Here is a 23,998-nt window from a genome sequence, read left to right as displayed (position 1 = left end):
TGGCTACAGAGTTTCAGTTTGGGAAAGTTAACTGGGGGTGGATGGTGGTGATAGATGCACAAGGTGTAAATAAATGCACTTAATGCCACAAAACTGTACATCTAAAGATGGCTAAAATGGTAAGTTTTATGGTATGGATATTTCACAGTTTGTGAAAAATTGGGGTTGAGAGGTGCCTGGGTGTCTCAGTTAAGCATCCAACTCTTGATTTCGTCTCAGATCACGATCTCACTGTTGTTGACATTGAGCCTTGCGTCAGGCTCTATGCTGACAGGGCAGAGCCTGCTTGGGATTCTCTGTCTCCTCTCTCTGCTCCTGCCCCACTCACATTCTCTCTCTCCTCTCAAAATAAAGAAGTAAACTTAAAAAAAAATGGGTTGAATAAATTCATTCTCCTACAACTTTTTTTTCTATTTTTGAAATGCTGTGAAACTTTATATAGCATAGTAGGTTATATTATGGCCTTTAATTAAAAATACCCAGTGAAATGAAATACCAAATATAAGTGAAAATATGAACACTACCTTTATATGTCCAGTTATGAGGTGCTTTTATAGATTATAGCATGTTACATTAATTTTACATTTTAATTGAAATGAAAATAAAATTTAAAATTTTATAGAGAGGGATACCTGGGTGGCTCAGTCGGTTATGTGTCTGACTTCAGCTCAGGTCATGATCTCACAATTCATGAGTTCAAGTCCTGCATCAGGCTCTGTGCTGATAGCTCTCAGCCTGGAGCCTGCTTCGGATTCTGTCTCCCCCTCTTTCTCTGCCCCTTCCCTGCTCATCCTCTGCCTCTCCCTCTCAAAAATAAGTAAACATTAAAAAGAATTAAAAAAAATTTATAGAGAATTTGCAGATCTTAAGAATATGAGAAACCCCTGAAGTCTGCAGATCCCAATTTGAGCAGTATCACTGGAGACCATTGAAATCACGTCCAAAACTCCAAATCCTGATAGGCCATGCCTAGAAGATTGCATGAGAAACAGGTAATAGTAGCTGCTGGTGGGGAGGTTGACCTGAGCCCAAATCAAGAATTGGACACTTTAACCAACTGAGCCACCCAAGTGCCCCGACTGACTTATTTGTAATGTACAACATTTGATAGTGTTTGAATTCTTTACCATGTGTTACTACCTATTTCAGTCAACAACTAATTAGGTCAGGATGGGGAACAACACCTTTGTAGCAGTTTGGAATTTACCAAGCTTAAATGGGCATCTTGAGAAGGGAAATAAAAAGTAGTATTAAGTATTTGAAGCACCTCAAAGATAGGCAGGCATCAATGTTTTTAGACTGTTCCTCTTCCTGCAGGTGTCACAGGACTTCCCATTTCTCCATCCCAGTGAAACCAGCGTCCTGAATCGACTCTGCCGGCTGGGCACAGACTATATTCGCTTCACCGAGTTCATTGAACAGTACACGGGCCATGTGCAGCAGCAGGTAGGCTGCTGTTGTCAGGGAATGGACACCTCCAGAGGTCAGGAGCTATGTCAAGTTTTCAGTGAATCCAAACTTTGATGTGAAATAAGTCTCAAGATGTTATGAATGTCTCATCATTGGAATTATTCAAGTGAGGGCTAGGTAACTAGCTCAAACAAGGGAGAAAATATACACAGGGACCAATTTAGGCAGATTAGTATAAGAGGAAATATGCTTTGCCTGTGTTTTAGGAGACCTGAATTAAATCAGTTTGAGCTGGACCAGAGTTCCAGTTCCAGAGGTGAGATCATAAAGCATCATTTCAGATCTGTTTCCTCTTTTGCTTCTAACTACCTTAGTCGCACGGAGGCGATCAACTAAAATCTTTGTGTTTCACTTTTGTCATTTGTAAATAAAAGAGTTAAATCAGAGAAGGTGCTTGGCACATAGCAAGCACTTAATATATATTACCCATTAATTGGTGGGTTAATTGTAATTAATGGTGTAGAGGTCAAGGATTTGTGTCCTGCTGTATCACTGACTGGCCATAGTCTGCCTGGCGGTAACCTAATGCTCAGAAACTAGAGCTCAGTTACTTACCTATCAAATAGGGATAATAGTGCCTATCTCATAGTGTCAGAAAAAATAAATAAGGTAATTCATGCAAAGTGTTAGCACTCATATTTTTTTAAGGAGAGATTTTAAAGTTCCCCTTCGTTTTTAACTGTCTGTAATTCTGTCCGTGGTAAGTAAAAAGATTGCTGAATTGTATGACTCATTCAGTGACGACTATTTCCCACTTAAAACCATGATTCTGGTTGAGGAGGAAGGCAGGGACTTCTAGAAAGGAAAAGGAAAGTTTCCTGAAATAAGGTCAGTACCCTCTGTTATATAAGTTGGTTGTCAGGCCTTTGGTGGCCATCTGTAGGGCACAGGAGTTGGAGAATAATGCCTGTATTTTCATCTCTGGGACAGGGATTCTGATTCTCTCAAATTGGTTTTTGCAAACATAAGCTAAATGTGAGGTGAAAATCTAATCAATGCTATAAAATCAATATTAAAGAGGGCACATGAATTATCAGAGTTGGAACCTATACACACACACACGCACACACATTATGAAAAGGCCTCATTTTAATTTTTTGTATATAACATTTAATAGAAAAAAAAATCTGCCCTGTATTCATGTGACTATATGGATTTTATATAATATGTGAATTCTTACTTTCCTGAATTCTAAAGATAGCTGTAGTGCCTCTTTTTTTGGAACAGTAAAAAGCATACTTAATTTCTCTTTCATTTAGTGATAAATGAAGACATTCAGTCCTCTGGAATGCCATAAGATCAAAATAAAATTGGCTACTTGTAAGCCAATCTGTTCCATTTCATCCCATGCCCATGCTGGTCTTATTATAGCTGTGAACCTTTATCTTCAGGAACTGCTAGTATCCTTTGTGGCATCCCCTGACTACACTGTGCCTTTTAACCCCTGAGTCCAAGCTTCCTACCCCATTTGTTGTGGAATTCTGCTATTGTGTCTACGTCACCAGAGCCTGATCACCCAAATCAGTATGCAGCCAGAGAGGCCAATCATCGTGGTCTCTAGTCCACTCCCTCTGCAGTTGCCCCGGTAAAACTACAAGAGGCTCTTAGAAAAAACTGCAGGTTTCCTGAAAGACGAGCCATATTTGTAAATTGGCTCTTAGTGAGAGTCTTATCACTCCCCATGTTGACTATCAGATTCATGCTCCTGATGAATTACCAGGCCAGGCAGGAGAAGGGATTTTAGAAGGAGGATTGAGGTGATTTTATTTATTCACTAAATATTTACCTTGTGTTCAAAGAACTGTGCTAGGAGCTGAAATACAAAGATGAATAAAGTGTGGGTCCTGCCTTCATGAAGTTCTTGGTCATAAGAGGAGGGCATATAAACAAAAGAACAATTCAGGCACTACATAGAGATGTTATGAAATCAACAAAGAGGGAGCGATTCGTTTCCTAGGGAGAGTTAGGAAGGGCTTTGAGAGAAGAGATGCTTGAGTTGGGTCCTGTAGGAAGAGTAGGCATTTGTCACAAAGATGAGTACAAGGTTATAAGTGGAACACATCCACATTCGTGGGGGTGAGAAATAGAAGCAAGGCACATTTGGTGAGCTGTGGGTAGTTTGGAAATGAGAATGTGAAGTTGGAAGCAGTACAAGTTAATTTTAGAGAGAGAGTTTAGGGCCCGAATGTAGAAATCATTGTATGCCACGTAGGGGAGTGGAGATGTTATTCTGGGGCAATGGGAAGCCACCAAAGGGATTTCAGCTGGAAGTGATAAGGTTAGTTGTAGAAAACCTTCACTGACAATATGAGGTTCTTTTTTTTTTTTTTTTAACATTTATTTTTTGAGAGACAGAGACATAGCATGAGCTGGAGAGGGGCAGAGAAAGAGGGAGTCACAGATTCCAAAGCAGGTTCCAGGCTCTGAGCTGTCAGCACAGAGCCTGATGCGGGGCTCAAACCCACAAACTGTGATATCATGACCTGAGCTGAAGTTGGACATTTAACCGACTGAGCTACCCAGGTGCCCCAATATGAGGTTCTACCTGGTTGTTTGTAACATGTAGGATGCTTGGGAAATTAAAATGTTATCACATCTTAAAAGGTCAGAACTCAAAATCGGCCTCTCTAGTCAGGCTTTCCTCTCACCGAAGCACTGCTTTGATGTGGAATTATTTAAGCAAAAACAATAATACTATTAAGGGATAATGTCTTCCTCAGGTTTTAGAGTCTGAGCTGTGAGGTTTAATTCTCTTTGTTTGATTTCAGGATCACCATCCATCTCAGCAGGGCCAAGGTGGGTTACATGGAATCTACCTAAGGGCGTTCTGCACAGGACTGGATTCAGTTTTGCAGCCTTATCGCCAAGCACTGCTTGATTTGGAACAAGAGGTGAGAGAGGAGATTTGGGAACAACGTCTCTGGGACAGCAGATTAGGGCACATTCCTGAATTTGAAATACCCTTGGATGTGGTCAGATAGCTAAGAGAGAGCTGTTTTCTTCGTGGCTAGGGGGTAGGGTGTACTCTGTGATTGCCCAAGCCGTGATCAAAGTGGTGTGCAGATCATGGCAAAGGTATCAGAGCCCCTGTTTTTTTCTCACCTGAAAAATCAGAATTAATAATCCATAAACTATCAATTCTCCATAGCCTAAAATTAACACTGAGCCTATTCTCAGATTCCCATCTAGTTTTCAGAGATCAAATAGATTCGAGATGTCTCATATGGAGCCTTAATCACAGTGTTTTTTGTTGCAGTTCCTGGCTGACCCCCATCTGTCCATATCACATGTCAATTACTCTTTGGATCAGGTATGCTGTCCAAATAACAAAATGCCGGGGCGCCTGGGTGGCTTGGTCGGTTAAGCGTCCGACTCCGGCTCAGGTCATGATCTCACGGTCCGTGAGTTCGAGCCCCGCATCGGGCTCTGTGCTGACGGCTCAGAGCCTGGAGCCTGTTTCAGATTCTGTGTCTCCCTCTCTCTCTGCCCCTCCCCTGTTCATTCTCTGTCTCTCTCTGTCTCAAAAATAAATAAATGTTAAAAAAAACAAAAAACAAACAAATAACAAAATGCCTTGAAATCTGTTGATATTGTTAGAATAATCTAACTTACAGGGTTCATGGCTGGCTCATTCAGTGGAACATGTGACTCTTGATCTTGGGGTTGTGAGTGTGAGCCCCATATTGGGCAGAGGGATTACTTAACCATAAAAAAATCTTAAAGAAAAAATGAGGAATTAAAAAAATAATCTAACTTGGGGCTCCTGGGTAGCTCAGTCAGTTAAACATCCAGCTCTTGGTTTTGGCTCAGGTCATGATCTCACGGTTTGTGAGTTTGAGCCCTGTATCGGGCTCTGTGCTGACAATGCAGAGCCTGTTTGGGATTCTCTCTCTCTCTCTCTCTCTCTCTCTCTCTCTCTGCCCCTCCCCTGCTCTCTCTCTGTCTCTCTCTCAAAAATAGATAAATAAAAACTTAAAAAAAAAAATCTAACTTAAGACATTAAGACATTCCTTCTGGATTCAGAGCTACGCATTTTATATGTTGTATGCTTTCCTAGATCAGAGCTGTTTGGAAAGCTCCAAATTTAGTTAAAATCTAATATCTGATATTAACACTCTATGTTGACTTCAATATTAACAATTATGTTAGCCTCAGAAATAGAAACTGCTTCTATCTGCCATTCTCCCTTTGTAGCCAACCCTCATATCAGCTTGCCCTCAGATACTGAATCTTGGCTGTTCTGTGCTATTGCCATCTTTATGTGATGTGGGACTATTTAGAAACAAAAGCGTTTCCTGAGCCAGTTCTCATTAATTATTCTCCTAATTATTCTCCACTTTGCAGTTCCAGCTCCTTTTCCCCTCTGTCATGGTTGTGGTAGAACAAATTAAAAGTCAAAAGGTAAGAACTTTCCTTTTTTATCTTTGCTGTGGGAAGTGCCAGGGATATAGTCATAATTAATTTCACCTTACATTCTTTTTTGAAGACCATAATCTTTAGTAATTTTTATTTATTTATTTATTTATTTAATAACGTCTGCTTGGGTATCATGCTAAATGCAAAAAATAAGCTGTCGCTCTGCCCTTAAGCACCTCCTGATCCAGAGGGTGAGGGTGATGTTAATAGATGTACCCTGGTAAGAGGATTCTGTCTGGTAAGAGAAAAATGCTAGGGGTGATATTTGAAAGTGAGAGCATTTTGCATTAAGGATTTGGGATTGTTGGATATGGATCTTAAGAAGCAGAAAGTTAATCTTCAGAAAGAATAATACATTTAGGTTAGGGTGCTAATTCTTTTCTAAGAATTAGATCATTGGGTAAAACCCAGATGTTTCTTTTATTAAATACGCCTATTACCACAAGTTTTTATTACATGCACTGAAAAGTCAGGGTCCCCAATACCAGAAGAATGTCTTTTCTGAGTGGAGTTAATAATTGAGGGATAAATGCTTTGAGATTTCACATTAGAAGAAGAATCTGCAAGTCCATAATTGGATGAGAAAAGACAAATGGATTAAATATGTTTAACCCTGTTTTGTTTTTAAACTGTTGTAATTGTGCCTTAGCTTATTAGGAGTCTTCACCTTGATAAATATAACTAGCTAACTACTTAATTTGCCAGGTTGCCGCTTCATTTTTTTGCTGTATAAGTGTAGAAGTTTTCACTGTGCTGTGTTCATTAGGAGCCAGCAAAGCCAGTGAGGGAGGTGCTGTTTGGCCCTTCAAAGCTGATTACCCTCATCAATTAATATTCAGCTTTTATTGTGCATTTACTGTACACCAGGCACTATGCTAAGTGTTTCACGTACTTCATCACATTCAGTTTTCTAAGGGGTCAGGTAGGTTAGGGAATGTGCTTAGGGTCACATGGATGGTAGGAAATAGTAGGGCTGGGATCTAAACCCGGCTCTGACTCGAAAGACTATGCTCTTAACCGCTCCCCTAAACTGTCCCCCCACCCCCCACCCCCGCCCCCTGGGTTGGAGAGGACCTTCTAGGTACGTGGAGGTAGTGTAAGGGTTGCATGCTTAGCTGCACATCTCGGTTGACGTTCAGATTCCACCGACCACAGGAAGGAGAGTAGAAACTGAGTAGTGGGGTTGGAGATGGGCAAACCTTCCTTCTTGCCAAGGTGGTGGTAGAGAAGCAGTGTGTTCTGCCTCTACAGAGTTCAAACATGAAGTGGTCAAGAGCATGGGCCGGGGTGAGAACTGGGATGATAGCAAACAGACACAAAGGGATTCCTTTAGAGTGATGGAAATGTTATAAAACTAGATTACGGCGATGGTTGTACACACTGTAAAATTTACTAAAAGTTGTTGAGCGGTACACTTAATTCTGGGTGTATTTTATGGTATATAAATTATACCTCAATAAAGGAGTTTTAAAAAGAGAGACAGAAGGACATAGAAAGAAGCAGCAGATTTTTTTGAAAACTGTATACCTTAGAGCATGAGTTAGGCCTTAATCTGAAATAAAGAGCTTTCTTCTTAGCTTGGAATTTTAACTCTGAATGATTCTGGTTTCTCTAGTGCAGTAGAATCACCTGGAATAGATGGTTAAAACCACGTGGCTGGGCCCTGCCACAGGGATTCTGATTCAGTAAGCCTGGAGTTGGTCCCAAGAATTTCCATTTCTTACAAACTCCCTGGTGCTGCTGCTGCTGCTGCTGGGGGCATATGGATGGGGTGGGGAAGAGTAAGTAGAGTGGAGGTCCATATTTTATAGAATAACTGTTGTGATACTGTGATCTATAATAAATATAGGGTGGCCCCTGGGTGGCTCAGTGGTTAAGCGCCAGACTCTTGATTTCCACTCAGGTCATGGTCTCACAGTCGTGAGACTCTCCCTCTGCCCCTCCCCTGCTAGTGCTCTTTCTCAAAAAAAAAAAAAAAATTATATACATTTCATCTTCATCCCCTTTCTGGCATGTAGCTTCTAAAACCTTTGGCATTTCCTAAGTGATAAGAATGATAAAGGTGTCTTGGTATTCATAATTAGCCACACCTGAGTCTATGGTAATTAAGTGACTTTTGGAAAGCACCTAAGGATTGGCTGGTTGCCAGGGGAAACAAGCATTTGATTGGAGGATTGGGACCTTCATACCCCTGACCTCTGCGGAGAGGAAAGGGGCTGGAGGTTGAGTTCAGTCACCAGCAGTCAGTGATTTAATCAATTGTGCCCATGAAGTGAAGCCTCCATAAAAATCTGAAAGGGCTGGTTTCAGAGAACTTGTAGGTCGCTGAACCAGAACACTTCTGGCTACAATGCTAGGCCCACGCTCTACGGGGACAGAAGCTCCTTTGTTTGGAACCTCACACTATGCATCTCTTCGTCTGGCTGTTGATTCATATCTTTAGTATGCTTTTTAATAAACAGGTAATCTAGTGACTAAACAGATTTTCTGAGTTCTGTGGGCCGCTCTAGCAAGCTAATGGAATCCAAGGAAAGGGTTGTGGGAACCTCTGATTTTATCAGCCAGTCAGCCCTGGGCTTGAGATTGGTGTTAGAAGTGGAGGGGAGGTCTTGTGGGACTGACCCCTTCACCTGTGGAATTTGATGATGTTCTGGTAGTGTCAGAATTGAGTTGAATTGTAGGACACCCAGCCAGTGTTAAAGAATTGCTTTGTGGTGTTGGGAAAACCGCCCCTGCACACTTTGGAATTAGAGTCAAAATTAGAATTCTCTGTAGATCTTTAGCCTCATTATCTGCTGGATGTGCTCTCTGGATTGAATACCGAATATGAGTTTGTCCTATGCGAACTGTGAAAATGGAATCCAGTTTGACAAGTTTGTATTTTGCACAGATTCATGGTTGTCAAATCCTGGAAACGGTATACAAACACAGCTGCGGAGGTTTGCCCCCTGTTCGAAGTGCACTAGAAAAGTAAGTCATGGCTTAATTGGGGGCAGGGTTGGGTGATCAAGTGACTTGACTTTGCACTTGTTTCATTTTCAGGTCATCTCAGGTTTCCCTCTGGGAAAAGTTAAGACCAGGATAGAAAAGACCCATGTATGATGGCTCAGAAACTGCAAAAAGAATGTTAGGAAGTGTTGACGATCAAAGCTAGAATCTAGTCACCTAGATGACCTTGAAGCAGTGCTCTTTAATTTGGGGATATCATTATCCTTGGAGAATTTCTATTACATGTGTCAGATAATGTAGCTGTACCTAAACTGTGTGTGTTTTGAGTAGCTGGCATTTTATATCAAGATCCTTAAAAATGTTTATAATCCCATTATGCCATTCTTAGGAATTTTATCCTAACACCTATTCAAAAGAAGAAAATAACCATATGCAGAAACATTCACTGGAATGTTGTCTGTTTTATCAGGACATTAGGAAACTACCAGCAGCAGAAGAAAGCTAAATAAAGGTATATTCACTTGATGGTCTATAAAGGTAAAATTAAAACTAAAAATACTATAAATATAAACACTGTCAAAATCTGCAAAAGGAAACTTCCCAGAACATGCTTCAGGGACTTAGTTCTCTATTATTGGGCCTTTTTTTTTTCCCTAATAAAAGAATTGCATTTTGATTGTAGAAAATACAGACCTGTAAAGAGAAGAAATAGATTTTCTAATCTTTGAGATACCCAATATAACTTTCACTGTATATATATTCTCTATGGTTTCTCTATACATATACATAGTTTTATGCATGGAATATAAAATCTTACATAGATCCTGTGATTAAGTGCATGTTTGTCATATATTTGCAAGACCAAATTTTATAGACCAAGTACTCGAATGTACTAAATGTAAATTTTTATTTTTTAACTATTTTTTTAATGTTTATTTATTTTTGAGAGACAGAGACCAGCATGAGTGGGGGAGTGGCAGAGAGAGAAGGAGACACAGAATCCGAGGCAGGCTTCAGGCTGTGAGCTGTCAGCACAGAACCCGATGCGGGGCTCGAACTTAGGAACTGTGAGATCATGACCTGAGCCAAAGTAGGAAGCTTAACTGACTGAGCCACCCAGGCACCCCCCTCCACCTGATTTGATTTTTTAACGATAGATTCCATTCAGTTAGCTTATTATAAATAGCAGACTCAAGCTCTTTTCATTTCTCCCCAAGTTATTTTGAAATTTTCAGATCTACAAAAATTTGAAAGAACAGTATAGTAAACACTGTATATCCTTCAGTTTCACCAGTTGTTAACATTTGGCCACATTTGATTTCTTTTTCTTTTTCCCCTCTGTATGGACTGTGAAATATATATATGTAAATATATATAAACATACACACATGCACGCCATGTGTGCTAAATCGTTTGAGAGTAATCACAGATACAATGCTTAACCTGTAAATACTTCAGCTTGTATCTCTTTAGAAAAAAGGCTTATATAACTTCAATTGGTTTATATAACCTCAATACCATATTATAGCCAAAAAAGTTAATGTTAATTCAACAATATATTATCCAAAAATAAATCTGAATTTCTCCAGTTGTCCCCCAAAAGTCTTTTACCCTTGTTCTTTTTTGCACTCCTGGATGGAGTCTGTCTTTTCCTGTGGCTTTTTGCAGCCACCTCTTTTTAGTCCCCTTTAATTTGGAACAGTGCCCTTCCTTGCCTTTTTAATCTTTTGATGACATTGACATTTTAAGAGTCCTAACCAGTCCATTTTAGAGGCACATTTTCAGGGTGCCTGGGTGGCTCATTCAGTTAAGCGTCCAACTTCAGCTCAGGTCATGATCTCACAGCTCATGAGTTCAAGCCCTGCATCGGGCCCTCTGCTGATGGTGCAGAGCCTGCTTTGGATTCTCAGTCTCCCTCTTTACTTCTCTGTCCCTCCCCCATTCACACACTCTCGCTCACTCTTTCTCTCAAAAATAAGTAAACATTAAAAAAAAAAAACACAGGCACATTTTCCTCTTTGTAACTAAGATGTTATCTGGGGAGTGATCCTTTAAGACCATGAGAATGTCCCATTCTCCAACAACCTTTCTGCATCTTGAAGGATTATAGGATTGTAGGAGATATACCTGCCTCTCGCATAGTGCATCTACTCTCCATATGTGACTCCAACAAAAATAAAACAAATTTAATACTGTGTTAGCCAGACTCTTATAAGCACATTTAATTTTAACAAGAATCCTTAGTTTTGGAACTCCTCCACACAAAAGGAGGAAAGAAAATGTGCCTCTTCTAAAAACCCAGCAGAACACTTACTGAACATTCAGACTTCAGCATGTAGGCTACAAGTGTGGAAATTTAATCGCTGAGTTCATCCACAAACATTTAAATTAAAATAGCACAATTATTTTTAGCCTAATTGGTCATTTCCCTTCTGAGTCATCAGACCTCTGTTTGTCCTGTCGCAGTTTAGAGCATGGTCTCCGTGCAGATGTAGGCTTCAGTGTCTGCGAAGTGGACTTCTAAGGCTCCTGCTTTTCTCTCCACTCAGGATCCTGGCCGTGTGTCATGGGGTCATGTATAAGCAGCTCTCAGCCTGGATGCTCCATGGACTCCTCCTGGACCAGCACGAAGAGTTCTTTATCAAACAGGGTCCTTCTTCTGGGAATGTCAGTGCCCAGCCAGAAGAGGACGAGGAGGATCTGGGCATTGGGGGACTGACAGGAAAACAGTTGAGAGAACTCCAGGACTTGGTGAGAACATGGCAAGAAGTCTGGCGTACTCCTGCCCGAGTCAGAGAAGTTGTCAGCTAGATGACCTTTTGGAGATTTCTACCCTTGTCCCCAGCTCATCAGAGTCGAAGCACCTTTCAGAAATTCTTTAGACACAAACACTTGAACTTGGCTTTATCTTAACTGCATTCTTAATACCTAACTTAATGGGAGACTACAAAATAGAAAATATATTTGTGAGATTCCTTTGTTTCCCCTTGTCCCAGTATATGCATTTATGAGGTTAATGAGTCTTTTCAGGTAGTTGTGTAGTTACCCTATAGCTTTTAAGTGCAGCTTAGAGTTTCCATTAGAGTACTAAAAGTCCTATATTGTCTTTATTCATCCATCGATCTATTTATTCATTCATTTATCCTGCTACAGCATTTTATTGAATGCCTGTTATAGGCCAGGCACTGTTCTAGGAGAGTTACTGGGTGTTTAACTGAGTAGATGAATAAAAGGTAGCTGGGGCGCCTGGGTGGCTCAGTCGGTTAAGCGTCCGACTTCGGCTCAGGTCATGATCTCGCGGTCCGTGAGTTCGAGCCCCGCGTCGGGTTCTGTGCTGACAGCTCAGAGCCTGGAGCCTGTTTGAGATTCTGTGTCTCCCTCTCTCTCTGACCCTCCCCCATTCATGCTCTGTCTCTCTCTGTCGCAAAAATAAATGTTAAAAAAAAAATTAAAAAAAAAAAAAAAGGTAGCAGACCCTATGCTTAAGGAGCTTATTGTTTAGTGGAAGACCTAGAAAAATAAACAGTGACATTAAAGTGTACAAAGTGCTCTGGAAAGAGCAAGTATGGGTATTCTCAGAACTTAGAGTAGCTAGAGAAGGCTTTTCAGTGGGATGTATGTCTAAATTGCAAAGAGTTTGGAAGGAGAGGTTAAGAATCGTTCTAGGCAGAGGGAAGGATGTGTACAAAGTACAGAGACCATGAAAGACCTGGCTTATTTGAGGAACCAGTAGTAATACAATTGAAATGGTCAAGTAAAAGCTGAAATACAAAGTACAAGGGACAATGGAGGAGAGGGGGGAAGTAGTAATCGATGAAACTGTTGAGGTAAGATCATGAAAGCCCTTGTCATCAATGGGAAGGTATTTAGACTTGAACCTCAAAAGAGCTTGGAGCTAGTGAAGAATTTTCAGCAAGAGGTCAACACAATGAGACTTTATGATAGATGACTCTGGACACTGTGTGGGGAAATTGTTTTTTAAAAAATCAAGGGTCGCCTGGGTGGCTCAGTCCTTTGAGCGTCCAACTCTTGATCTCAGCTCAGGTCATGAGCTCATGATTTATGAAATCAAGCCCTGCATCAGGGTCTGCGCTGATGGTGCAGAGCCTGCTTGGGATTCTCTCCCTCCCTCTCTCTCTGCCCCTCCCCTGCTCATGCTCTTTCTCTCTCTCTCTTTCTGTGTAAATAAATAAACATTAAAAAAAATTAAGACTAGCAGCAGGGAGGTCAGTTAGGAGAATGTTGGGGACACTCAAGTGAAAGATAATAGTGGCCTAAACTGAGGGTAGTAACAGTAAATATGGAAAAGAATAGAGAGGCTTGAGAGAGACTTAGCAGGTGGAATGGGTAGGCTTTAGTGTTTGGATAGGAGTCCAGAAGGAAGAGTCAAGAATGATACCTAAGTTTCTGCCTTCAGTGGCTAGGCAGGCAGAGATGATAAGGAATGTATATGGCAAATACCAGGGGAAAGAAGATGGTTCCAGTATTGGACATGTTGAGTTTGAGGTACTTGCAGGAAATGTTCAGTGGGCTGAGCCTGGAGCTCATGAGAACAGTCTAGCTTGAAGATAAAGATTAAGGAGTCATCAGCATATAGACGTTTTTAACCTGGGGCCCCTGGGTGGCTTCAGGAGGTTCTGTGAAATGTATGTTAGTATAACTGTCTCAAAGTTCCATAGCGTTTATAATGCAGAGTCCTATGATGTAAAAAGACTAGAAATACCTGTTATAATGATCAATTCAGTGACAGAAGAAGATGTGATTGTCTAAGAAGAGTGAGGAGAACAAGAGGAAAAGAGAGTCTGGGCAGTCCCCTGAGGACTGCCAGCACTGGAGCACAAACCAGAAAGGGTAAACGGCAGAGCTCAAAGTCAGGATTGTGGAGCCCAGAGTTCCTGCTGGGAGCTGGAGGATAAGGATCAAGTCCAAAGCAAGTCTGTGTGTGTCAGAGTTAGCTGGAGAGCTTATTAAAACACTGATGGATGTCTAGGCCTCATCTGCCAGGCTGTCCTAGATCTGGGGAGGGGCTTGAAAATTTGCATTTCTAACACAGTTTCCTAGTAACAAGTTTCCAGCTGATGCTGCTGGACCACGAGCTACAGTTGGAGAACCACTTGGCTAAATGACTTGGGTTACATACTAGTAAAGAGCTGAGGGGTGCCTGAGTGGCTCAGTCTGTTAAGCATCCGACTTTGGCTCAGGTCATGATTTCACGGTTCATGTGTTCGACTCCCATGTTGGGCTCTGTGCTGACAGCTCAGAGCCTGGAGCCTGCTTCAGATTCTGTCTTCCTCTCTCTCTCTGTCTCTCTCTCTGCCCCTCGCCCTCCTCTCTCTGTCAAAAATAAACAAAACAAAACAAAAAAAAAAGTGGGCAGAGCAAGCATATGTACAAGACGATAAAGTCCCTACAGGTAAGGAAGCAGAATTCCTGACCTACTGTACAGGGTTTTACATAGTAAAGGCAGAGTGAGGACTAAAATCCTCATGTTAAAAACAACCACAGTGATTTCCGCCATGTTCTCTCACTATCTGAAAATGGAAATGTAATCATCTCTCTAGTGGTAATTTAAGCATTCAGATTTAGGCATTCAGACTTCATTTTAAAGTCCTTCTAGAAAATATAAGTCATGGGTTGGGAGAATTAGTGATGTTTTCTTGCTTTCCTCTTCTTCATACATCATGTCTGCTACGGATTATTTCCTGGAGTAGCGCCTGATAGAGGAAGAGAACATGCTGGCACCATCTCTAAAACAGTTTTCCCTACGAGTGGAGATTTTGCCATCCTACATTCCAGTGAGGGTTGCTGAAAAAATCCTGTTTGTTGGAGAATCTGTCCAGATGTTTGAGAACCAAAATGTAAACCTGACTAGGAAAGGTAAGATTCTCATTGGCCAATATACCGTCTTCAAAGGCCCTTTTTCATATTGCGTGGCCCCAAAGAATGCTCGGTCAGAGTGAGTGGCTGGTAAAGTTTAGGTACCGAGTTTGCAGCACCATTATAGGCTTACTTGAGAAGAGTCTGACCGGATTGTAAATCCTTGCCTGTCCCACCGCTCTCTGCCTTCCTTTGAAGGTGCCTTCCTGTTTTGCAGGATCCATTTTGAAGAACCAGGAGGACACCTTTGCTGCAGAACTTCATCGGCTCAAACAGCAGCCACTCTTCAGCCTGGTGGACTTCGAGCAGGTGGTGGATCGTATTCGTAGTACTGTGGCCGAGGTTTGTATTTCACGGTATATTTGCTTAGCGAGAAAACAGACTAGTTCCCCACAAACTGAGTACTTTTGTTGCTTCTTGATGTGATTAGAACTCAGCTTGGAGGGAATTATTTGAGAGAGTTGAAGGGCAAGAAGTTTTTTTGGTTTTTTTTTTTAACGTTTGTTTATTTTTGAGAGAGAGACACAGAGCATGAGTGGGGGAGGGGCAGAGAGAGAGGGAGACACAGAATCCGAAGCAGGCTCCAGGCTCTGAGCTGTCAGCACAGAGCCCAACACGGGACTTGAACTCAGGAACTGTGAGATCATGACCTGAGCCGAAGTTGGACACTTAACCAACTGAGCCACCTGGGCACCCCAAGAAGTTTTTAATGATAGAGGCAGAGCTGCTTTAGTCTTTTCACACCCAACAGGAGTTCGCTAGTTAGCTACTTAAATTGAATAAAGAGAGGGCTCGCTTTCAATTTCAGACAGTTAGCATTTGGAATCTGTCAATATAGTTGGCAGGAACTGCAAAGAATCAAATGATTCTGGGTAAATTTAGCATCTCACTTACATTTTAGATGGCTTTACTGCTAACTCTTTCATTTATGGATATAATGATCTTATGAGGAATGCAGAACAAGTATTATTTTTCCATGAAAACTAACTTGTCCAGTGTTGCACAGTAAGTAACAAAGGTGACATCAAAACAGGTCTTGTGACTCGTATTCAGTGTTCTTTTTTTTTTTTTTTTTAATGTTTATTTTTGAGAGTGAGAGAGACAGAGCATGAGTCGGGGAGGGACAGAGAGAGGGAGACACAAAATCTGAAGCAGGCTCCAGGCTCTGAGCTGCCAGCACAGAGCTCAATGCAGAGCTTGAACTCACGGATTGCAAGATCATGACCTGAGCTGAAGTCGGCCACTTGACTGAGCCACCCAGGCATCCCCTACTTCAGGGTTCTTAAGTAAATTGTGCTTCATCCACCATCTTAAATTGTGACCAATGATTTTTCAAATGGGCATCTGTTCTGTGGCTTAAAATAAAATTTGGCTCCCAGGTGTGTGATAATGTGAAATGAGATCTTTAGTCAGACAACTGTTTTGTTTGCTATATTAGTGGTTTTCAAGTTTGGCTGTGGATGGAACTGCTTTGGAAAATCTTAAAACATGGATTTGTATCAAATCCTCACCTCCAGAGCTGCTGACTTAGAGATCTACATCGAGAGGGAGGGAGTAGATAATAGTATCAATACCATCCAACTAGACAACCAACCAGCAAACCACTGCAGGTGATTGTGAAGTGTACCCAGTGCGCTGCGGTATCTAGAACTGCTAAGAAGTTTGGCATCAGATATCCTCACATTGGAAACATAGTAATCAATCATGAATAGGATTTCCTTTTCCAGTTACTATCTCAAAAATTCTGGGCATGGGAGACAGAGCTGTGATGTAGACGGAATATTAGATCTTAAGATATCACTTCATTTGATTCTTTGTGGGCAACTAAAGATCTACATGCTTCTGTCCCTTCATAATTTCAAGGTATTGCCCCTCCTCAATCTGTAACTAGAGCAGCTCTAGTCTAAGGGACACTTTATTTTATTAAATCTATTTCTGTTCTCTTACTATTCTTGTGATAACTCTGGAATTAATTCATGAAGGAAAGTAAAACCTTAATAATACAAGATTTCAAAAATGGTTTTTTCTTGTGAAATCTGAAATGCAGATACTGCTAGACATTACATTTCCAGTTTGTAAAAAATGATAGACAAAGAACTGAAGTTCAGACTCTTTGAAGTCTTTTAGAATTGCAGCTAATAGGCTTTTTTGTAAGGTATTACCCTAATAATAACAATTTATAGTAATGAAAATAGTTTCCTTTTTAGAAGGAAAAAGGGGGGAATGTCTCACAAATACATATCATACTCGTCCATTTTTTGTTTTCTTTCCTTCTTGATTTTTTTAGAAAGTATACACACTATATGAATTTATATAAAGTTCAAAAACAGTTAATACAAAGTTTAATATAAATGTTCAAGTGCAGAACTAATCTGTTGTTAGATGTCATGATCATATCTGACCTTGATCAATGGGAAGGGTAGGAATAGGGTTCTCAGGGTGCTGCTTATACAGATGTGTTCAGTTTGTGAAAATTCTCTGAGCTGTAAACTTCTGATTTGTGTGCTTTTCTGTATGTAGTTTTAGTACTTCAGTGAAAAGATTTTTAAAATTAATTCCTACATATGTAATGGTTTGTTATTTTAATTTCTTAGTTAGCTACAGTTTTTATGTAGAGAAGTGGCAGTATTGATTTTTGTGCGTGGATCTTCTGCCTGACCTCTTAAGGTCTTTTTTTAGTTCTCATAGTTTGTTGATTTTTCTGAGTAATGATTGTATCGTTTGCAAGTAAGAGTTACTTCCAATTTTAGGCTTTTGCTTTTGTTTTTTTTCTTACAGTCTTGGATTTCTAATACTACATTAAACAGCTGGAGTGGTAGTTGATACAAACTGTGTGGAGGCAATGCTAGTATGAGGCGATGATGAGCATTTTCGATATGTTGGCTCTTAAAGGTCATGTACCTACAATTTCTGTGTTACTCCAATGTTTGCTGAGGGCCTTTGGCACATAAGTTTATCATGTTAAAAAAAAAAAAAAAACTTTCTTCTTCCTAGTTTGCTATGAGTTTTTATCATAAATAGATGATGAATTTTATCAACTGCATTTTCTATGTCAATTATGGTGGTTTCTTGCTCGGAGTTCTTTTTCTCCTTTAGGCTACTCATATGGTAAATTGTGGATTAGGTTTTCAGATGTTGAATCTTCCTGAGATAAACTATACTTGAACACTTTATTTTTTTAATACACTGTTGGATTTGGTTAGCCAGTACAGTACTTGGAATTTTTGCATCTATGTTTACGAGTGAAATTAGACTATTCCTGTTTTGTTCTCATGTGGTTGTGGAATAAAGACTAGAAACCTCATGAAATGAGCGAGGCATCTATCACTCTTTTCTATTTTCTAGAATAATTAATAGAAGACAGGAGTTATTACCGAAAGTTGGATTGAATTTACCTGAAAGATTATCTAAGCTAGTTGTTCAAGGGGAAATCTTTACCAATTCAGTGTATTTAAATCTATGTTAATCTGTTCAAGATCATTATTTGTCATACTAATCTTGGTATTTTCTACTTTTCTAGGAAGACCCATTTCATCTAGATTTAATTTTTTAGAAAATATGTGTTTATGCGTTTTATTTTGTATTTTCTTTTAATCTTTTACTGTTGAGTCCTGCTAATCTTTTCGAAGAACCACCTTGTGTTTTTATTACCTTCTTTTCCCCTCTGTTTCATTGATATCTGCCTTTATTTTTTTTTTCTTGGTTTTTTTGTTTTTGTTTTTGTTTTCTGTTACTCACTACTAATTTCCAGGGTTGAAAACTTGACTTTTCTATTTGTAACCCTTATATCCTAGGTAATCTATATAAAGCTTTCTATATTGCTTTGACTGTGTCTCACAACTTTTTTGCATGGAGTGTATACATTAACATCCTTTTCTAAATAATTTAAAAAAAAATTTTTTTAACGTTTATTTATTTTTGAGAGAGAAAGACAAAGCATGAACGAGGGAAGGGCAGAGAGGGAGAAACAGAACTTGAAGCAGGCTCCAGGATCTGAGCTGTCAGCACAGAGCCTGAGTGGGGTTTGAACCCACAAACTGCAAGATCATGACCTGAGCTGAAGTCGGACGCTTAACCGACTGAGCCACACAGGCTCCCCTAAATATTTTTTTTATTTATTTTGAGAAGAATATGGAATGCTTCACGAATTTGTGTGTCATCCTTGCACAGGGGCCATGCTAATCTTCGCTATCATTCCAATTTTAGTGTATGTGCTGCTGAAGCGAGCACTCTTCAGTAATTTCTGATTTTCTTTTTAACCCCAGGAATTTATTAAGCTTTGATTTTTATTGCGGTACAGTTGGAAAACATAGTCTATAGATTGGTCCTTCGGAGTTGAATGAGGCTTCCTTTATGGATTGACGTAGGGCCCGTTTTTTGTTTTTAGGTTTTAGTTCTGCATGTGCTCAGCGAGTGTATAGTTGGTGAGTCTAGAGTTCTCTGCATGTTCTAATGCCTCATTTCCAGGCTATATGTTAGGTGTGTGCCTATTTCTGGTGAATATATATTTATTTATTGTTTTTCCTTTTATGTATAGATTATGTACTCTTTATCACTTATGATATATATTCATATATATTAAGTATATATATATGTATGTTTTGTTTTTTTTTAAGGTAGGTGCCACGCCTAGTGTGGGAGACCAGCTCATGGCCCTGAGGTGCCAAGACCTGAGCTGAAATCAAGAATTAGGAGCTTAACCGACTGAGCCACCCAGGCTCCCCTTAAATATATATTTTTTACTTAAATTCTATTTTATTAGTTAAGATCATTACCCAGCTTTCATTAGTTACCTCATATCTTCTTCCATCCTTTATTTTCAACACTTTTTACCCTCCTTGCTCCCAAGCAGCCACTGAACCACTTTCTGTCACTATAGATTAGTTTGCATTTTCTAGAATTTATAAAAGTGGAGTCAAACAATAGGTGCTCTTTTGGGGGAAGATGTGGGTCAGGCTGCTTTTCTCATGATTATTTTGAGATTAATCCATGTTGCATGTATCACTAGTTTCATTCCTTTTTTTTTTTTTTTTTTCCAACGTTTATTTGTTTTGAGAGAGAATGTGTGTGCCCGAGTCGGGGAAGGACAGAGAGGGAGAGAGAGAATCCCAAGTCAGGGCTTGAATGCACAAACCTGGAGTTCATGGCCTGAGCCGAATTCAAGAGTCGGGCACTTAACCAACTGAGACACCTAGGGGCCCTTGTACAAAATCATTCTTTTTAGAAGTTTTCATTGGAATGGAATTTTATCCCTGTTATATATATTTTTTTCACAGCATCTCTGGAAGCTGATGGTGGAAGAGTCAGATTTACTGGGTCAGCTGAAGGTAATAGCTTAGCTGTCTTTTAACTTTTGAAATGATGCTGGTGGGCAGTGACTCATTCTTTAGGCTGTCTGACGAGCACTGGTGGCCTGTACCTAGACTTCCTGAGTGTTCCTCACATGTTCTCATCCAAGAACACAAACTCTACCTAATTTTACAAATGTATAGAGTATAAAGGTTTGGGTGTTTATTTTCTTCTGGCATAATATTGTGTTGTCATTGAATAAATGATACCGAAGACACACCCATTGTCCTGCCTTGAGGAATTGCTAAGTATGCCCCTTTGACATGTCAAAAGCCTGTATCCTTTTTAGGTTGGGCTTAACTGATGAAATTGGAAATTTTCTGTGTAATTAGGCTAGTGAGGAGCTCCTGGCCATGCTGCATTACTGGATTGTAAATTGAAATTCTTTCCACAGATCATCAAAGACTTTTACCTTCTGGGACGTGGAGAACTGTTTCAGGCCTTCATTGACACAGCTCAACACATGTTAAAAACACCACCCACTGCAGTAACTGAACATGGTGATTGTCCTGTGGGCCTGAGAATGACCACTGTACTGAAATTGCTGCTAAACTGTTCAGTTTGTTCCACATAAGAGCAGCCTGGCGAGTTACGGAGCCATGTTTCCAAAGACGGAAGGCCTTTCAGGTGGGCTGTACATGGAGGTCATTGGGAGTAGCCTCTTGACCCTTCCTGGAAGAGTGGGCACAAATCAGGTATTTTATCAGATTATAGTCCTACCTTCCTTATGGGGCATATCAGGACTTAATGCCACGTGTATTAGAAATCTTTAGGTTGTGAATGATGGAAACTTAAACTGAACTAACCCAGGTAGAAAAGAGAAATGTATTTGCTATTATATTTGTAACTCCAGTGGGATAGGAGTATAGCTGGGCCTCAGAACAATTGAGGGACTAAAACTAGGGACTTGAATACTGCTAGAATTCTCTTTACTATATCTTGTCTGTGCCTCTTTCATGCCGTTTGATGGCCTTCCAGTCCCCTTTGGAAACATGGCAACAGTTCCCAGGAACCAAATGTGTCTTTCTGGAGGAACCAAATCCAGTCTTTCTGGAGCAAATTGTAAGATTCCAGGAAAGGGTTTTGATTAGCCTAGTCCAGATCATATACATACCCCTGCATCAAAGATGGCAGACATTAAGATACGCCTCCTTCAGTGAACTGGACTAATGGGAATGCTCACCGTTCCCATTCAAACTACATGAGGAGAGTCGGGTAAGGATCAGAATCAAAAAAAGAAAATAGGAAACCGACAGGGTTACCATTTTTCTAACTCTGTAAAACAAGAGATGTCCACTCTACTCACATCAGACTTTTTTCATCACAGATATCAGAAAACCCAATTCAAAATCATGTAAAGGGGAAGGAAAATTTATTGACTTTCATAAATGAGAAGGTCAGAGTATGATGGCTTTAGGCAAAGTCCGATCCAGTGGCTTACACGATGCCTTCAGGACTTGGTGTCATTCTATCTTTCACTTCTGCCTTTTTTCACAGACAGGCTTGCTCCATATGGTAGCAAGATGGCCTCCAGCCAAGCTCACATCCTGCTAAGGCCTTGTTTATCTCAAAACAAAAACAATAACAAAAAAACCTCTTTCAATCTGAATAGAACCTCTGCATTGGCCTGGCTTGAGTCATGTTCACATCCCTAAACAAAATAGTATAACAAGGTAGAGAATTACATTCCATTTGATCATGCCTGCATCACCTGTTTACCCTAGAATCGGGTATTGTCAGCCCCACTGAACTACATGGATAATGCTGGGAGGGGTGATTCTCCAAGGAAAATTGGGTGCTGCTAGCAGCAGCAGGAGGAGGAATGCATGCTTAGTGACGCTAAAGCAACCCGTTTACACTGCGTCCTGCTGTGTCAGGCAGGCTAGAGGAGACATGGAAAGCCGGTGGCATCTGGGTCTGTCACATAGCCTAGCATTCTCATCAGCCCATGTGCTCTTTCAGATGTGAATGTGGCCTTCCAGCAGTCTGCACATAAGGTATTGCTGGATGATGACAACCTTCTCCCTCTGTTGCACTTGACGATTGAGTATCATGGAAAGGACCATAAAGGTTTGCTGCTCTTTCTTAGATCTTTCTGCTCTTACTGGTCATTGTCTGTTCTCTCATCTCTGCTTCCATCCACCTCCACAGAAACCATATCATTTCTGACCTTAGAAGTCACCTTGTCTGGTACCCTGTTTCATATGGGAGAAAAAGGAAGTCCAGAGAGGCTAAGTGGGACGCCCAGGCCATGATTTTCTTTTCATTTTCGTCCCGCTGCTGGAAAGCTCTATTTATTTCCAGCCACCAGACTTTAAAAGAATCTAAAAGTCCTCCTAGAGAATCTCCCACAGAATTTCCTTGCCTTCTGCAAGTCCCTTTTTGTCCACTTTATGCTTCTGACATTGCAGGCTCAAGTGAGCGCTCACTTCATGAATGTGACTCACCTTGCGGAAGCTGTGGTTCTAGGTTAGCAAAGCTGTCTTTTTTCTTCTTAACAGATGCTGCTCAGGCGAGAGAAGGGCCTTCTCGGGAAACTTCTCCCCGGGAAGCCCCTGCATCTGGCTGGGCAGCCCTAGGTCTCTCCTACAAAGTGCAATGGCCACTGCACATTCTCTTCACCCCTGCTGTTCTGGAAAAGTGAGTACTTATGAATTTCTCACAGGTAGATATTACCTACCTTACTTCCAAGGGTGGAAATGATCAGCAATAGAATTGGTGGGAGCAAGATAACCACCCAGCTGGTGGTTGTAAACAATTTGTAAATCGGGGGTTGCAAACTGAGACGCCTTCATGGACTGGACAGAAGACAGTAGGGAGTAGTGGGGACAGGGATGAACAAGAGGGTCAAACCCTTCAAACCATCAATATGGTAGTGGTGGTGTTGGTGTTTGTTTTTAAGATTTTATTTTTTAAGTAATCTCTATACCCAACTTGGGGCTTGAACTTAAAACCCTGAGATCAAGAGTTGCGTACTCTACCACCTGAAACAGGTCACCTCTGCTTTTTTAAAAAATTTTTATTCTTTATTTAAAGTTTCTTTATTTTGAGAGATGGCACACACAATGTGGGGAGGGGGAAAGGAGAGAGGGAAGAGAGAATCCCAAGCAGGCTCCTCATGGTCCATGTAGAGCCCAATTTCAGGCTCAAACTCAGGAACCCTGAGATCATGACCTGAGCAGAAATCAAGAGTCGGACGCTTAACCTACTGAGCCATCCAGGCACCCCTGCTGCTGTCTTGTAAGTTCCAACATAAGCAGTTTACAGGCTGCCAGTTTGTGACCCGGGAAGATGCAATCTTGGGTACCACATGGAGAATCTGGCCTTTGTTAATTCCATCAGACTAGCAAGTTGCCTCCCTAACTTTTGTAATATTTCGTTGATCTTCTTGGGAAGAGTTTCCAAGTCCAAGTGTTTGCTGCAGACTTGAGCCACCTCCGTAACCCCCCTGGAGAAGCAGTGGGGACAGCTAAGCTGAGGGGTAAAATGAAGGAGCTGGACCAAGGTGGTGAGAGACTTTTGGATCAGCTCTGTTCTTTATCCTGAGAGCTTGCCACGTGCTATTGCTCTACTCTGTCAGGACCTCATGTCTCCAAGCCAGGGAACGAGAGCTCTAGGGGAAGGGAGGTGGGAGAAGCATGCTTGGCTGGTGGTGGCCTGTGAAATCCGCCCCCACAGCATTTTAGGAATTTCTCAAATCCTATTACGGGATAGGGCACTGGCCCCTGCCCTGGTTGGAGGATGGAGGCTATTGTCCTCGGGCTAGATGAACGGAGAAAAGGAAATAAATGAAGAAAAGGGCCTCACTTCATCTCTCTGCTCCTGTTCACAACCCTGTCTACTTTTTGGGGTAAAGAAGCTTGCAGTATGGAGAACAGGCATGAACTGGAAAAGACAAGGCTGGTTGAGGGAGATTTCTGTGGCAGGTTCAGAGCCC

General features: G+C 40.9%; 1 protein-coding gene and 1 non-coding gene across 5 annotated transcripts in view; one reads left to right on the top strand and one right to left on the bottom strand.

Annotated features, from left to right (window-relative positions):
- Nucleotides 1-23,998, top strand: part of TUBGCP4 (tubulin gamma complex associated protein 4) — a 35,196-nt gene that overhangs the window by 4,813 nt on the left and 6,385 nt on the right. For 3 of the 4 annotated variants that reach the window (XR_006203612.1, XM_042942224.1, XM_042942226.1), the window contains exons 2-13: nucleotides 1,318-1,446; nucleotides 4,239-4,361; nucleotides 4,727-4,780; nucleotides 5,815-5,871; nucleotides 8,777-8,856; nucleotides 11,385-11,586; nucleotides 14,547-14,712; nucleotides 14,930-15,054; nucleotides 19,989-20,039; nucleotides 20,456-20,561; nucleotides 22,024-22,131; nucleotides 22,563-22,701. Coding sequence is in view for 3 of the 4 variants with exons in the window: in XM_042942224.1 (XP_042798158.1) it covers nucleotides 1,318-1,446; nucleotides 4,239-4,361; nucleotides 4,727-4,780; nucleotides 5,815-5,871; nucleotides 8,777-8,856; nucleotides 11,385-11,586; nucleotides 14,547-14,712; nucleotides 14,930-15,054; nucleotides 19,989-20,039; nucleotides 20,456-20,561; nucleotides 22,024-22,131; nucleotides 22,563-22,701 (1,340 nt within the window). In the remaining variant the exon portion in view is untranslated. Of the gene's footprint in view, nucleotides 1-815; nucleotides 993-1,317; nucleotides 1,447-4,238; nucleotides 4,362-4,726; nucleotides 4,781-5,814; nucleotides 5,872-8,776; nucleotides 8,857-11,384; nucleotides 11,587-14,546; nucleotides 14,713-14,929; nucleotides 15,055-19,988; nucleotides 20,040-20,455; nucleotides 20,562-22,023; nucleotides 22,132-22,562; nucleotides 22,702-23,998 lie in introns of those variants that run through there. The other variant, XM_042942225.1, reaches the window with a different exon arrangement.
- LOC122223283 lies at nucleotides 18,838-18,942 on the bottom strand. Its single transcript, XR_006204168.1, has one exon. It is a non-coding gene; the product is annotated as a U6 spliceosomal RNA (small nuclear RNA).

Source organism: Panthera leo, chromosome B3 (assembly GCF_018350215.1).
Source record: "Panthera leo isolate Ple1 chromosome B3, P.leo_Ple1_pat1.1, whole genome shotgun sequence".
NCBI classification, from domain to species: domain Eukaryota; kingdom Metazoa; phylum Chordata; class Mammalia; order Carnivora; family Felidae; genus Panthera; species Panthera leo.
The sequence above is the reverse complement of the archived record's forward strand: the minus strand, read 5'-3'. Positions and strand labels throughout refer to the sequence as shown.